The 16,145-nt window shown below is 41.8% G+C and overlaps 1 protein-coding gene across 1 annotated transcript; it reads left to right on the forward strand.

Moving 5' to 3' along the window:
* The first annotated feature begins 10 nt into the window (after positions 1–10).
* NSL1 (NSL1, MIS12 kinetochore complex component) lies at positions 11–11,776 on the forward strand. The gene is made up of 6 exons (XM_009279590.1): positions 11–125; positions 374–458; positions 4,530–4,660; positions 7,230–7,284; positions 10,059–10,126; positions 10,725–11,776. Exons 1-6 carry the CDS (start codon positions 45–47, stop codon positions 11,001–11,003), a joined length of 699 nt encoding a protein of 232 aa, XP_009277865.1. The 5' UTR covers positions 11–44; the 3' UTR covers positions 11,004–11,776.
* The last annotated feature ends 4,369 nt before the right edge of the window (positions 11,777–16,145 follow it).

Here is a 16,145-nt window from a genome sequence, read left to right on the forward strand (position 1 = left end):
ACCTGCGGGTGCGGTGCTGCTCGCGGCGCAGCCTGGGCGAGGTGATGGCGCTCTGCGCGCCCTTCGTGCGGGCCCTGGCCCAGGGGCAGCCGGGCGGACCCGCCGCCGCGGGAGACGCGCTCTGGGTGAGGTTGAGCAGCGCGCGGGGAGCCCCGACGCTACTGGGTCTCGTCTCTGAGCGCTTGTGCCCGGGGCCCGGCACAAAGCTGAGGCGGTCCGTGGTGTCAGCCCTTAGCTTAGCGGGTTTGTGTAGCTGTTTCCCCCGAGGTGGCCAACCCGGGCAGAGCGGTGAGGCAGGAGAGGCCTTTCCAGCTGCAGATGTTGCGTACCTGTGCCAGAAGGATGGCTTCTCAAGCTCTCCCGTCTCTTGCAGAACTTCGAAACAGCGGTGCGGGAGAACGTTACCATTAATGGGCAGCCCTGGGAGGAGACTTCGGATGACTCCGAGCTGCAGAGTGGTATGGGTTGGTTTCCATTAATTTCCTGCTGGGTGGTTTTGGCTTCTGCATGTGGTATTTTTAATTGGGCAGTTTTTTCCCCCAGCTATCTGTGGCAGTAAGGATGCTTATGGAGCAGGTAAGGTCAAACTCCAGCTCAGATGTGCCCGTGTAAAGATCTGAAGTGCTGCACTGCGGGAGCACGATTCTCACAGAGCAGTGTTCATAAACAAAAAGAAGGGTAACCAAGACTTGTAGGGACCTGTATCCAAGAGAAAAGGAAGGGGAAAGTGCTTTATCTGAAGGACCGTTGCTTGTTTGGCACTTCTGTCAAGATCCTTATAGATCTTGAGGCACAAGTTCCAGCTGTCACTAGTATGGTGGCTACCTAACTTAAAGGATCTGCTCTTGACTACTAGAGAAAAAGTAGCTTGGAGACTACCAAAGTATCTGATATTAACATGGGAAAAATAAAGGTTTAACTAAGTTTAATAGCAGCTGTCTTGCTGGAAAGTCTACAGCAAGCTTTCAGAAAGTTGGTATTTCAAAGCAAGATTTTTCATTTGGGAGGTTAGGATAGAGCATGTTCTATTTCGTCAGCTTCTCTTATCAGAATAAAGGGAGTGTACAACATTTAATGGAATAGGGTAAGGTGATCTATTTTTAAAGCTAGAACACAGCAACAGGATCCAAGTCCGGAGGCTTCCTGCCCTCTCTGGGCAGTCAGTTTCTGTGATTGACTGCCCTGATGGTGAAAACTTTCTTTCCTGTGGCCTATTGGAATTTCCTTTACTGTAACGTATCTATTGCCTCTCATCCTTTTGCTGCACACCTCTGAGAAGAGCCTGCCTTTGTCCCCTCTAGAACCGCCTTTAGCTAGTTGAGGGTAGCAGTTAAATTACCCCCTAGCCTTCTCTTCTCCAGGCCGAACAAACCTAGCTCCCTCAGCTGCTTCTCATACACCATGTACACTGGATACCAACCCTCTTGGTGTTCTTCCATTTGAGTTGCTCCAGTACTCAATGACAGTCTCCCAGAGCATCCAAGCTAGGATGTTATGGTCTAGGTAGATGAGAATCCTAGCTGGATCGTTGAGCTCAGAGGGTAGTGTTTAATGGTTCATACTTTTATCTCAGGGCTGATTACAGGCAGAGTTCCTCAGGTGTCTATTCTGGAACCCATTCTGTTTAATGTCTTTATCTGTGACCTGGAGGAGGAGATGGAAAGTGTCTTCACCCAATTTGCAGCTGACATCAACCAGGTTGGCATGCAGTGAATATGCTCAAGGGCAGGCCCATTCAGGGGGGCATAAACAGGCTGGAGAAATGCATCTGTGGGAATCTCATGAAATTCAACAAGGACAAAAAGCAAAGCCCTAAATCTGGGAAGGGGTAACCCCCTGCAGGGGTACAGGATGAAAAGGACCTGGGGGTCCTGGCAGGCTAACCCTGAGCCAGCCTAGTACATTGTGTTAACAGGAGTGTAGTCAGTAGATGCAAGGAATTGATTATTTGCCTTTACTCTGCACTTACTAGAGCACATCTGGAGCAGTGCACCCATTTTTGGACTCCCCAGTATAGGGAAATTGGTGATAAACTGGAGTGAGTTCATCAGAGGCTGCCAAGACAGCAAGGAGACTGGAGCACTTGCCCTATGAGTTGAGACTGAAGGAGCTGGGCTTGTTAGCCCAGAGAAGACAAGCCAGCCTTCCAGTACCTATGAGGAGGTTACTGAGAATATGGAGCCAGGCTATTTATTGAGGTGCACAGAGGCAAGGGTCATAAATTAAAAGGGGAGGTTCTGACTTGATGTAAGGAAGTAATAATTCACTATTACGATAACCGAGCATTGGAAAAGGTTGCCCAGAGAGCTTGTGTAGTCTCCAGCACTGGAGGCTTCCAAGAACCAACTAGATGAAAGTCCTGAGCAACCTGCTTTGAACTGGGTGTTGACCCTGCTGTGAGCAGGAGGCTTGAGTCAGGAGACACCTCCTGAGGGCCCTTCCAGCCTGAGTGATTTTGGCCAAGATCTCTTCCTATCAAGAGACCCTAATAGTATGTCTGTTGCTATTATTTAATATACAAATTAAGTAAATGTTTATAATTATTGCTATATAGTCATATATTTATATGCAATATATACAATATTTTTATAATTATTTTCTTTTGAATAATAGTAGTGGAGATTCTTGGTAGTCTGGTGTCCAAAGAAAATTTCAGTGCAATTCATTTGCTGGCCTGTATTAGTGTTAGATGTTCTTTGCCTGTAATGATGCTTTTTATAGTTGCACGAAGCCAAAAATACAGATATATTGAACTGGCTCTGGAGAAAGAGCTCCTTGAACTGTTTTTTGGTCAGGAAGCTTCTGCAGTTGTAGTTCTAGAATAATAAAACTCCAACTCCTTTGACTACAAAGTCAAAAATGCACTGGTCTCATGATGCAAAATGCTGAACTGATTCAGGCTTGCTTAACTAATTCCAGTTTGTTCAAAAATTTGTAAGAGGATTTTCTTAACAGGAAAACTTTGTCCAATTGGATGTTATTTTCAGTAAGTTAGCCTTTGTCTGTACAAGTCTAACTTTATGCCAGCTAAGATACTGTCATCTTCCTACAGCTGGCATAAAGCAGGTGTAAGGACTGTATTGTGCTTTTTAATTTGACATAAATTTACTCATTTGCCTATCTCTGATCCAGTTTGAATCACCAAGTGATCCGGCATTTTGTGCCTTCGGTGTTTACGTCGACCAGTGGCTCAAGTCTTTCCTCTCTATACTTAAATGATTTCATGGTGATCCTAAAACAAACAAACCCACAAACTCTTAAAACCTTGATTTTGCCTTTCTGAGGTTTACAATCACCTGGTTCTGCACAGATTGACCAAGAGAGGGTGCTCAAAATCCATTCTTTACCACTAGATTGGAAACATTGCATGGCTTGCAAGTTGTGCTCGAGATGTTAGTGGGGACAGTGAATTTAAATGCTAAGGAGTTTGCAAAATTAAATTAAAAAAATGAAAAAGCAAGGCTGTTGTCAACGCTTCAAATCTCCACCAGGGGAGAAAAATTACAAGAGTGTGCAGATGGAAGAATATAGAAATATGCACCACCTTTCAATTACATGCAGTTAGGATATAAGATTGAGTGGTTAATTCTGTTTTCTTCTATAACTCTTAATTTTTATGGTTTGTAATGATGGTGTGTGATGTCAGGACAGTGCAGGCATTTACTAAATTTTGAAACCAGTTTTAAAATACTATCTTAAGCTTTTAAAATTGTTTAATTTTAAATTAAATTGCAGTTTAATTGCAGTCTTGAAGAAGCTGAGTACCTGTAGTCAGGTAGCAGTAGTCAAAACGCTTCAGTCAAGAGCTAAAAATATGTTCTAGGTATTTAGTCTAATCTTACGATTGGAAAAGCAAGCTATGAAAGTTAGCTTCTACCAGATACGGTCTCTTGGGCCTCAGATGTTGAAAGCAGACATGGTTTGGTTTTTTGGAAACTCCATATGACTTATAATTATAGATGTCCTCAGGATGCAGAGTATTTCCAGAAACTGTGTTTCATTATGGTGGCATTGCATATTGTCAAAAATTCATAGACGGATTTTAGAATCAAACTGCGTATCTGTGCTCTATATGCTATAAAATCAGTTAGGCTTCAAATTACTGTTTGGACAGTTGGTATTTGTTTAATGCCTGTAAATTACACAGGTAAACTGTTTTTCTTGCTGCATCTTGCATTGCTTTTCTTCAGTTGAAAAAGAAATTATCTCAAAAGACAACCATTTCTTTGTGAGATTTTCTTTATAGATTCAGAGTGCCTAGAGAAAAATAAATTTTTGTTTTTTTCCCCAGATCATTCCCTGCCTCCCCTGTTCTCACCGGCTCCCTTGCTTCAAAAGTAACTGTTGTGCTCCAATTTCTATATCACCTTACAAGGAGATCCAAGACAGATATCTTCATCTTCATTGATAATCGTGCACGATTTCTTATTTCAGATCTAAAGCTGTCTTTTTCCTTATAACTTTGTCTCAAATTAAAAAAAAATTGTAGGAGAATTCCTACAATAACTTTGTGTGTTTGTGATTTTTAGGTTCCAACATCAAAATTCTTGAAGATCAATTTGATGAACTAATAGTAGAGACAACAACAAAGCGTAAGCAGTGGCCTAAAAAGATACTGATGCATGCTATCCAAACCATGAAAGCAGAGCAAGAGATGTTGGTGAGTAACCTAAGATTTTCAGAAAACCTTTGCATATAGTAGCTGCTGACCACGTGTAACTTGAAGAAATAAATCATCAAATGTTGAGCTTTAAGCTCCTTCCGATAGTTGCTTTTCATTCTTTGTCATATAATGAAATTGTTTCTTTGTATTAATTTGTTCTTCAGTAAAATGAGGGTTACCACAAAGTGGTGTGACTATGAGTGAATTGGGCCTGTGGCACAGTTCAGCGAGTTACTTAAACAGATTGCTTCAACATGAAGACTCATGATTTACAAGCCAGTATACACCTATTTGTCTTGTCAAATCCGGGTTTCTGAAATCCTTGGCTGAAGGCTGGTTGAAGTACTAAATGTTATGATACGTACAGATACTATCATGTGCAGTATATGACTTTTAAAAAGATGTCTGTGTTTTCCTAAGCACTTTTGTTGAGCTAATGACTGCATTGAGTAAGTACTTTCAGTAAAGAAAGAAAGAAAAAAAAAAAGTAATGTGGATGAATGAATAGGTGTGGTAATTTCTCTGATTTTTTGACACTGAGTGTAAAGTGATTACTGGCATTCAACAACCCAGTCATGTCCTTGGTTGCTAAATTTCTTTCCTGCAGTTATGTTAGGCCTGCCTTTTGCTTACCTGGTGATTAATTAGGAATCAGTTTTCTATGGGAGGGGGGGGAAGGACAAGCGGCAATGGACACAAATGGAAATGCAGGAAATGCCATTTAACCATTTAAAAATAAAAAAGGACTGTGAGGGTAGTCAAAACACTGGCACAGGTTGCCCAGTGAGACGGTGGAGTCTCCATCCTTGGAGATATTCAAAACCTGACTGGATGAGGCCCTGACCAGGCAACTGGCTCTAGTTGGCCCTGCTTTCAGTAAGCGGTTGGACTAGATCATCTTTAGAGGCCCTTTCCAACCTCAGCTATTCTATGATTCTATATTAAAGAAGGGATTGTTTTTAGAAAGTTGTTTAAGAGCCTGCATTGCATTTCTGAGGACTAAAATTTACAAAAGTAATTCTCTTGGTTAGCCAGGCATAGATGATTTACTGTAAGTAAAAGTGCATGTGTGTATATTTGTCTTAGTAATGGGTATATTTAAATCTGAGATGTTTTCTAACATATATTGCCTTTTGTGACCTCTCTGTTTTGTCACTATATCAAGTATGTAAAACAAACAAAAAAAATTAGCTAAAATAAAATATGCTATTGCATAACACCAAGATTTAACAAGACCTTTTAATCTTTCTGCAAAAGGAAAACTGTTCTACCTGGCTCCCAAAGTGGATTATTTAGAATGCCTCTCATGCTACCTTTTTTCTGTTGCTGACCTCTTCAAATTTTACACCACCACAACTAGATGATTATTTTAATTAAAAGTGTCTGCAAAATATAGAAAGTTTTTAGTTTATCTCTGTAAATGAAGTGGCTTTTTTTTCCCTCTCAGCTACTTCAGCGAAGGTATTAGTGGTTTCTCTGCTTTTGGTTGAGGAATATTTATGTTCTTTTTTGACCCTAGCTGCTCCTGTGATACATGTTTTCTGAGGCATAAAGAGCAGCTACAAAGATGCGGTAATTAACTGCAGTTTATCTGGAGAGAACCACTGATTCAGTATGGTGATCTCCCTATAATTGCCAAAGCAAGAGATCATCCTGTAGGTTTTCAGTCAATACATTCTGTTATGTTTGAGGATAATGCAAGCAATGTTTGTTCCTCTGCTTGAAGCTGTTACTGTAAACTTGCTAAGAAGATGTGTGAACTGTGAAAAATTTGCTCTGGTAAAACTACAGGGAATAATAATTAACTTTCCTCTTATTTGTCTTTGGTTGAAGAAGGTTGAGAGACAGATCTGAAGTGGAGAAAAATACTAACTTGTGGATGACATAACTTGCGTTCCCATGTCTTTGCCTTGTTTCCTTCTTCTCCGGTAGTTACTTCTAATTCTACCTTTAAAATAACTAAATATTAGTTGTATTCACTATTTATTATTAGTTAAATTCATGTCACAATTAACTGATGTCAGGTCACAAGACTCACAGTAGGACCAAAGAGCCAGAGAGCCTGGTCTGTGAAGGAGAGTGTTCTTACTCATGCATAAGTAATTGCAGGGCTAGAATGTAGTAATTTAAATAGTTTTCTTTTTCTTAGCTTTTTGTCTTAATGTACCCTTTGTTCGAGTTTGCTCCTCTGTAAAAGCGTACTGTTTTTGTGAATGGCTCCTTAGAAGCCAGAGCAGCTCTCTTTCCTCAGTTGTGCAGCAGGTGGCAATGCTTCTTCCAAAATGCCTGGATTTCAGTTTAGTTCTCATGCTTTAATAATTAGAATGCTGCAAACTAAAGCAGATTTTGGAGACGTGTTTGCAGTGAACTTAACTGTGTTAACCAGAATACTATTTCCAGTAACTGAGTGTCTATAAACTGTACCTCTAATACATTCTTTATCTAAATAATTCCACCACCATCTCCTTGTATTAGCCTTTCTCCGTTGTTCTGACTGCTATGTGTACATTAGATATCTATTAAACCAAGAGGATATTTCAGAATTTTTCTTTTTTTGAATATGCAGAAGCTCTACCAGCCTTTTGTAACGCCAGAAGAGATAAGATCACAGCCTTCTCAAGGTAAAGATTTCGCGGGGTTGGCAACTGTACTGAGGAAACACTGCCTACCTTACTGGCTAGCTGTAAACGTTTAAGAAGCTTTGTTTAAAATTATTGACTGTTTAAATAATTAACTAAAATAGCTAGAAGTTTGTCATAACTGAATGTATTGCTGCATCAGTTTGTTGCACCCGTTTCTCTTCTTCTAAGCGCTGTCTGCTGTTAGGCACTGTACTTAAAGGCAAAAGCTGGCCACTGTGTGGGTATTGGGTAGAAATTGTCACAGAGCTACGCTCAGTAGGTTTTCTTACTTCTTTCCTTCACCACTGGTGGAGGCCAGATGGGGAACTAGATGGATCGCTGACATTATACTTTGACCGTTCTTGTGTTCCTTTTACGTGAATACTAGAAATGCTTCGGTCTCTCTTCCTAATCAGTCAGTTTCTTCAGGGAATTGAAAGCAGTTGTGTAGTACTCAGTGATGGCAGTGTTGACTCTCCTAACTTGCAAAGAGGCATCAAATTTTATCCTGCCTGTGTCACTTGTAAGGGTTGATGAAGAAACAAAACTGCAAACAATGTCATAAGTTTTCTACATGCTTTTGAAAGATTCCTTATACAAACTCCTTGGAACAAGGTGGTGTATTTTGCAACTGGTGATTGGGATGTGCTTTTTTGAGGCTGATCTTAAGAAATTGAAAGTTTTGTCTTGCCTGTTCTTAAGTATTGAAAAATGACAGAATTTACCGATGCTTTTCTAAGTTGAAAAGCGTGGTTACAGAATCCTCACTATGGATTGCTGCACATGATGTAAAGCTGGTGTAACAAGCAGTGGTGTTAAAGTTTGAGAAGCTGAGCTTAATCTTCCAGTTCTCATCTTGCTGATCTAACTTCACTCTAGGCATCATTTCCTCTTTGTAAACAGGAGACATTGCTTCCAGAAATGCCAGCCTGTGCAGCAAAGCAGCTAACGGGAGCAGTAAAGAGTGTCACTTCATATCTGGGTTTCTTTTGGTTTCTAGTGTTCCAGATCTATGCTTTTCTGATGTGAATTAACTACTACTTGTAAGTTAGTAACGGCTTGCACTATGGTATTGCCTTTTTAGGTTTGGTAACAGCAAAGTCCTAGCCAAGATAGCATAGAGTTTGTGCTGAATTTTAGTATTATGTAGTCTTTGGGAAGTTTATGTATCCCAGTTTAGCAAGTACAGTGGCCAGAAACCAAAAATGTTTAGATTACTCAATACCTTTCGTTTCCTTTTTTCATTTCCCTATGTTTTGGAAAGCCTTGAACACTGAGGAATATAATGCTGTCCATGTCAAGCTGAACTCCTGCAGGCAAATTTCATTTAACTGTGTGTCAGTCTTTCTGTATAACTGGAATAATCCAAGTAATTATTTTTACTTTTACTTAACTCCTTCCTTGCCATTTCATAGGGTCACCAGTCTCCTAATCCCAATACTGTGCTATAAGAATGCTTCATTACGGACATAGCCTTCTTTTAGAGAATGTCCATTCATAGGCCTCTGTGGTGTGTTTAAAGAGGCTGCTGTTGGACCGTTTTTCCTTCCAAACTCTGAATGACGCGCATTTTAGCATCCATGTTCATACATGGATTATGTATTCCTAAACCATGTCTGATCAGCACATTGGGCATGCGGACAGACAATTTAACATAACGCCGTCTCTTGCTGCTTACTACGTTTCAGCAGGGGATCACTGTCACCCTGAGATAGAATACAGTGATTGACTTAAATTATCTTCAGTAGCACTAATGAGATTGACTTCAAAGCAGAATGCTGTGTTTAACCCTGAAAGGGTTTAGGGGTGTGTGCACCGTCTAACGTTGTATCCTGCTGCAGGCACTGGTGAAACCCTACAGAAAAATAGTAGTAGCGGAGGTGAGGCTGCTTAGTTCCCGGGAGCACGCTTGCTTATCTGCTGATTTTAAGTTTTTGTTGATGGCATAGCATTGCAGATGGAATAATGGCGGGGAACGTGCAAAACAGTTTTGTAAGTTTAACTCTTGAGTAAAGAATTACTATTGCTTGTAAATCAGTCGTTGAAAACATATGTTGTGTTGATGATCTTACCATATTGCTACTGCAATCAAATATATGCCATTTTCCCCCAGTATTCTGCACCTGCTGCCTGCTTCAGTGTTCCTGAAAGCTTCTTTTTCTTTCTTTTTTTATTAACCCAGCAGAATTAATGCAGTTCATGATGTTTACGCTTGGGGTTTTTTTTATTCTTAGTGTTAATGCTTGGTAAGTTAAGCCAGGAGAAAAATGTAGCCTTTCTTGTAAAAGCTGACTTGTTGGAGCTGTAAGATTATTTTTTTTGCCCTCCTTAAAATGGGTTTCCTTCATCTCATTTTCTCCACAGTTGTGTTTATTCTCCTTCTTTCATGCATTTTTATCAAATGTAATATGAGCTTGAAAGGTTTGAATACAGATTTTTTTTTTCCCCTTTATAACTGTTCTCTTTATGTCAAATACTGTCTTTGTGTCTCATGTTTTGTATAAGCTGTAGGTTTTCTAGTGAAGAGCTTTGTGGCTTGCTATAGTTGAGACTGCTAGACACTACTACATTTTGAGTGATAAAGAGTAATAACAGTAAGATAAAACATACAAGCTGTCATCCTCAATGCTATGATGAAAGGGGTGTGTTGTAGGTTTAAGTTTTGTACAGGGACTCTACCGCTTTTCTGTCCGATTTCTAAGAAGTCAATAGCAAGTATTGGGGGGAGGGAGTTGTGTTTCAGAAGTTTATTTGGGCTTTATGTTTTTATGTAGATGCTTACATCGCAGATCTGAAGCAGGTGACAGAAATGGCATCCGAACAGATCAGTGGAGCAATGAAGGTGAGATCTCTGTGTGCTCCAAGAGGCTATTTTTTTAGTTTCTTGATCTGATAATACGTCACAAAACAGGAGTTCTAACTCATCTTGGTTATAGTTTTGTACAAAAAAGCCTGCGTGTGTACTTTACCTCTAGGTTTGGGCTGCTGAAGTTGTATCTGTAAAGCATTCCCACTCACGTGGTAGTAAGGAAGACTATCCTGTGGCTATAGGAAATACTTTTTACAGAGATTTTAGAACCTGCAGCATCTGAAAACTAAAACGTCTTTTGAAGACCCGTACAACTTCTTATAGCACGTGACACCTATTACTTCAGTACCAGCTTAGACATGAACTGTGGTGTTCCTGTGGTACTTACTCAGCTTAGAGCCGTAATGAAGGAACATTTAAACTTGGCATATTCTTTGCATGGCTTCTGAGTGCAGACCCTTGTCACTGTTAGGCTGGTAGCTCTGAGTTCCCAACCTTCACCTGCCATCCTAAGGATCATCTCTGCAGTCACTGAAGCTTTTGTGCCTGTCAGGATCTAATTAACGTATTTCATTCATTGTAACCATTACTTTTCCCATGTAACTTGAGATACGTGGGTTTGTTTTTGCAGTCTCTCCCAGCGCTGATAGAAAGAGCAGAAGGTTTTTCCCAAGCGTTAACTTGGCAACCAACCTTGGAACTCTGCAAGCTGCGACAAGAAGTCTTTGCTGGTTGCAAGGCAAAGGAGGAAAATGATGTCCAAAATTTCGTATCACCAGGAGAAGTCACACCAACAGACGCTGATACCAGTAAAAATCCTTATGTTTTGCTAAAAAGAAAAAAAGCTGCAGATTCACCAGAAAGAAGACGTTACCCACTTCGGCGGAGGAAGATTACTCTCAGCGCGTGAATTTCTCATTTAGTGTTTTCAGATTGGAATCTCAGTTGTACTCTTGTTCAGTGTGCTCAGTCTTTTTTCTTAAAACTTCGTCTCCCCTCTAGTTCAGTGCTATACATGGGAGCTTCCTTAATTATTTAGTCTTTGATCCTTTTAAATATTTCTATTTTTACTGTCGCACTGATGGTATATGAAAGCCTACGCATACCAGTAGCATCCAATATCCAGCAAGTATATTTGCTGATTAACTCTCATTTTTTGCTCTTTTATTACAGCATTTAGCTTGAGTCCTCGTGCTTCTCAGAGTTTGTGCACATGCTTTACGTATGTGGGCAGTCTTTTAGTAAACCACTAAGTGCTCATTTACACGAAGCATGTCTCTGGAGAGGTTGGAGAATGTCTAGCTTTCCTAATGCACTTTCATTTATTACTGAGTCAGGTGGCTATTTTTTTAATAAATAAATTAAAAAGAAATTCACACTGGAGCATATTGAAAACACCAGATTTGATATGATGTTACAGTTTTTAGAAAATCCACACACAGATGTGACATTGGTCCGTGCTATTCCACCTTTCCTGAATTTAGGTCAGCGGGGCATATTTATAGTCATGTTTGTTTAAACTTGGATTTTTAGTAATTGTATGTATTTACTTGCAGCGTGCTCTTCTGAACAAAGATTTGACCATCCACATCTTGCCATCTGATATTTCATTTCATGTAATCCAATTATGCAGTCTGGGGGTTTCCTGGACAATATTTCTGTACATTACAGGATCTTGACTTGGGTCATGTGTGCATTTGTGATGTTTGACTAAACTTTAAAGATCGGTATAGGCTACCAGTAAATGGTATTAAGTTGAGCTAGCTTACTTTTTTTTTTTCCTTTACACATTAGTAGCTAGACGATTGCACAGTAGTACTAAGTTGAGCATTGTGCCTTAACCTTTCATAACTCTTTCTGGTTTATGATTGCATGTGCTTGCAGTAAGTACTCATGTCTAATATGTAACGTATTTCTCACACAGTAAATGGAGGGGGGTTTTTAGAAGCTTTATTAATGAAATGTACTGTGGTAAGAAGATAGGTCCAACTTAATGTCCAAGAGACTGAAAATTTTCAAGAAAACGTGTGACAGATTTTAGCATCATTTATTTTGTAAAGGTGAGCATCTGTACTGAGACTTTGTATATTTAATCATATGTAAATATTTGTTTCCCGTCACTCTTGTATATACAAACCTGTGTTTTTATACAAAGTAAATTAAATCGATTAAGGAAGATCAAAGTTTCAGATAATGTTGTTAGTTCTAATCCTGGAATAGATGGTGACGGAACAGTAAGTGTACTTCAGAAGACATCTGTGTTAAATTTTGGCTCGAGTAACTGAAGTAGTTCCATTTACCGCCTTTGAACTCACAACTGTTATTAATCTCAGGGCTACAAAGCGTCTAATGTAAGAGAGGACAGGATGTAAGAGGGACTGGAGCTGTGAAGCTGTGGAACGTGTGACGGACGGTTTTTCACACAGCGACTTGCTATTCTAGCTGCTTTTCAGTACACGTGCTCCGTGCTGCGTTGAAAATCCTCACCATGGCTCTCTTCACCAAGATCCACAGATACTCTTTAGTCTGAACGTTCCTAGACTAAGGTGAGCCCTGCAAGATTTTGCATGGCTACCATTACAGTATTTGAACGTTTTCTATGTTAATAGGAAGATTCCCTGCTATTCCCTGCAAATAATGACAGGCAAGTACAGAAAATAGCTAGGAATAGGCAGGTCTCTTTGAAGAGGTCTCATCAAAAATGGCCAAGGTAGGACAAATGCCTTAAGAAATAAGGAGGGAGAGCACGGTGGATTTAATAAGATTTAAGATTTAATGATTTAAGATTTAATAAGCCAATTAATGAATTCACCCTACAGTCCGTGTTAGAGTTAAGAGATTGCAGGATAGTTGGTCTGCCCAGGATTTGAATGGATGCCCTGAGCTGGGGCCGTCAGGCCTTGTTCCATAGCCCTTGTTTCAACCGCAGCTGGGTGGAAAAAGAAAACAAATGCATCTGGAAACACTGGCCAAATAAATAGTGTAAAGAAGGATAAAGAAAACAATCAAGATTCCAAGTGCAGCATATAAACTATGAATTTACAAATCTCTGGTGGCTACTTTTGGCCAAGCAGCAATGGAAGGTGTCAGAGGACCTCCCTTTAAATGCAAGTTCTGTGATGAGCTAAGCTCGACACTTGCATGTTCAGCTGTTTTTCAAATTATTATTAAAAATTTCTGCAGCAAGCGATATCTGCAACTAGCCGTGCCTGGCATCCATTCTTCCCACTGGCAGAAATGTATAAAATACTTAATTTTTTCCCATTCCAGTAGCCTTTTGTCCTTCAGTTAACTTTTCATAGAAATCAGCAGTGTTGTGCAAGACAGGCGTCTAATCAGGCTTCTACTGAAGTGTCACAACGTCCAAACTTCTTATTTTTAACTTGGGGCGAATTGGTATTGCATCAAGAAATGTCTGGTAGTTTTTCTTTATATAGCCTTTGACTTTTGTAAGACGGCTCAATGGTGATGGATGCTTGGGGACATTGGCAAACCGAGTTTGAATTTCATGGCTTTTTGGGGTGAGATGGAACATCTCGCTGTTTGTTAGCGTGTAGTGTCAGCGATGTGCTTATCGCTCGTGAGGGTGGGCCATCCCTACCCAAGAAAAACTTGCAAACTGGAGCAGTATCCACGCACACTTTTGCTGTGTGTAGTTTCTGAACAAAGGGGATTACAAATAGTGTGCAGGGAAGCTCCTCCTCCAGAAATCTTCACGTGGACACCGACGTCTGTTTGGAAGCTTGGGCGCGCTGGTGCTCTGAAACCCAGTTCTGATACGTGGCGTTCTTCAGAAGAGCCGCGCTGTGCCAAGCCGTGTTCAGCGACTCTAGTCTGCATGTGTGTAGGCTGCTTCAGTGCAGACAAAAATAACTGATAAACTGCCATTATAAAATGTAAACTCCGCTGACTTAGACTGCTTTCTGGGCTTGTTTTCTCTCCTGCATAGAAACACTCTGCCTTTACTGCTGCGTTACCTGGAATTATTGTGTAGGCATTTCTACAGATGTACCAGAGATAGCTTTAATACTAAGCAGAAACTTGTTCCCACAAGCAAATTTTGACTTTTCATTTCCTTTGCCACTTTGAACAAGAACAGACTGTGTTCAGGCTCGAGGGGACCGTCCCGTGACTTGTCCCATACCTGTGGGATCCCGGAAACCTTACTCTACAGCTGCTGGGAGTTACTCAATGAAGCAGATATTTATTCAGCACTAATAAATTCTTGGTAAGCTGCTCAGGACTTGATGCTGTTAGATAGCCTGCTTGTGCAGTTGCCATTAACGGCAGCATGGCTCCTGGAACAGCACGAGAGCTTCGTGTGGGGTCAGTCCAAAGTCCCTCTGTGGAAGGGGGCTTTTTTCCCCGCAGATCACTCTGAAGGGCTGTTGAGGTATTTTTTCTGCATGGTTCATAGGTTTTATTGCAAGAGAATATACCTGTTCCCTGAGCTTATGAAAATACCGGCTTCTAGTCCTGTTTATTTCAACTGTGCTTAAGCTACAAAGGCAGCAAGGAGCCCAGCGCTCTCTTTTTAAGCAGCTGTCCCAACTAAGTCTCTGCTCATGCCCATACTTCTACTCCTTTTCTTTAACTGCACAATGTGTAGTTAATGCAAGATTGGACGGTTTCAAAGGAGCAGTTGAGAGCAATTCACCCTCTAATTGCTCACCGCCTGGCAGCTAGGGCTGCCTCCAAGAGACGTTGGTTTGGATCCCCTCAGCTGGAGAACGGCACTGAACCCACACCTTCTGCCGCCTCCATGAGCACCCCCTTGGTGAGCACCCTGGTGTCGGCATGTTGGATGACGGAGGAAGGGAGAAGCAAGGCTGCTTTTAAAGAAACCAGGGGGCTGAGAACATCCTGTAAGATGCTTGGGAGACCCAGCCCAGTCTGGGGATGCAGGTGAGGTCAGGGCACTTTGGCGAGGGTGCCCATCCGAGTTGTGGGTCCCCGTGGCCGTTACGGTGGGGAAGGCTCACAGGTACTCAGTCCTCCGGGGTCAGAGGAGCTCTGAGAAAGTGCAAAAGCAAAGGTGTGGGTAGCCTGGAAGATGGAGACAGAAGCTGCTTTGAGGTAGAACAGCTGGGGAGAAGCGCTTCCTACCAGGGAAGTCCTGCTCAGGTTTTTCAGTAATGCTGATGGTCCCGGAGCCTACCAGGAAACCCGTGGCAGAGTGCAGACTTCTGTTTGACTCTTGGACTCCCGGGCAGCGCAGTTCTCTCACCTTCAGCACGAACTGTTAGCCAGATCTTCCTGAAAGGATAGTCTCTATTTACTCAGTTTGCAAACTTTGTAACCTCATCTTCATTTAAGCTGGATGACTCAAACTTCTGGGGAAACCAGAAAAATAGGGAAGTATCTGATTTGTTAAGGTACCTGGGGCTTTATGACTGACTGCCCTGCAGTTTGGGGGCACTTAACCCTCCTTGCATGGCCACGCGTTTGCCCCTGTGAGTTGAGCACGGCCAGGAGTGCACGTTACTTGCCATATATACATCTATGGTAGAGCAAGGACGTTGTTGAGGTACCTGTCGGTGCAAACACCTTCCCTTCCTTCAGAGCAGAGGGCCAAGATAACGGTTCAATTAAAATGTAAGGAAAGTGTTTGGAGGGGTAAAAGAAACATTGTTCAGTGTGAAAATACTCTCGACAGAATAGTCGAACAGAGGGATTTTTGCCTGCAGCAACTGTATTTTCAGCGGTCCTTGTCCGGCTTCGCCTTTACAAGAAGCCTGTGGCATTTCCTTATTATTTAAAGGAACAGGGCGAGTAGCGAAAGTGAAAATCGCTCTATCCCAGCCCCGATGCCGTGTCCCCACGCCCATGAACCCTGGCTGAGCCGGCTGTCATTTCGCTGGAGCTCAGGCCGCTTGTGAAAGCCGATGTCGCAGAAGCGCGGCGGGCAGCAGCTGCCGGGGGTGAGCCGGTCCCGAGCGCCGGGCGGGCTCTGGGCGGGGGACGCCGCGGGAGGGCTGAGCCGGCTCCCGGGGCAGCCTGGCCTCCCCGCCCCGCCGCCGGGCGGAAACCTGGGGAGAAGAGAAAACGCGGG

The sequence above is a fragment of the Aptenodytes forsteri genome, unplaced genomic scaffold (assembly GCF_000699145.1).
Source record: "Aptenodytes forsteri isolate BGI_AS27 unplaced genomic scaffold, ASM69914v1 Scaffold195, whole genome shotgun sequence".
In the NCBI taxonomy this organism is placed as follows: domain Eukaryota; kingdom Metazoa; phylum Chordata; class Aves; order Sphenisciformes; family Spheniscidae; genus Aptenodytes; species Aptenodytes forsteri.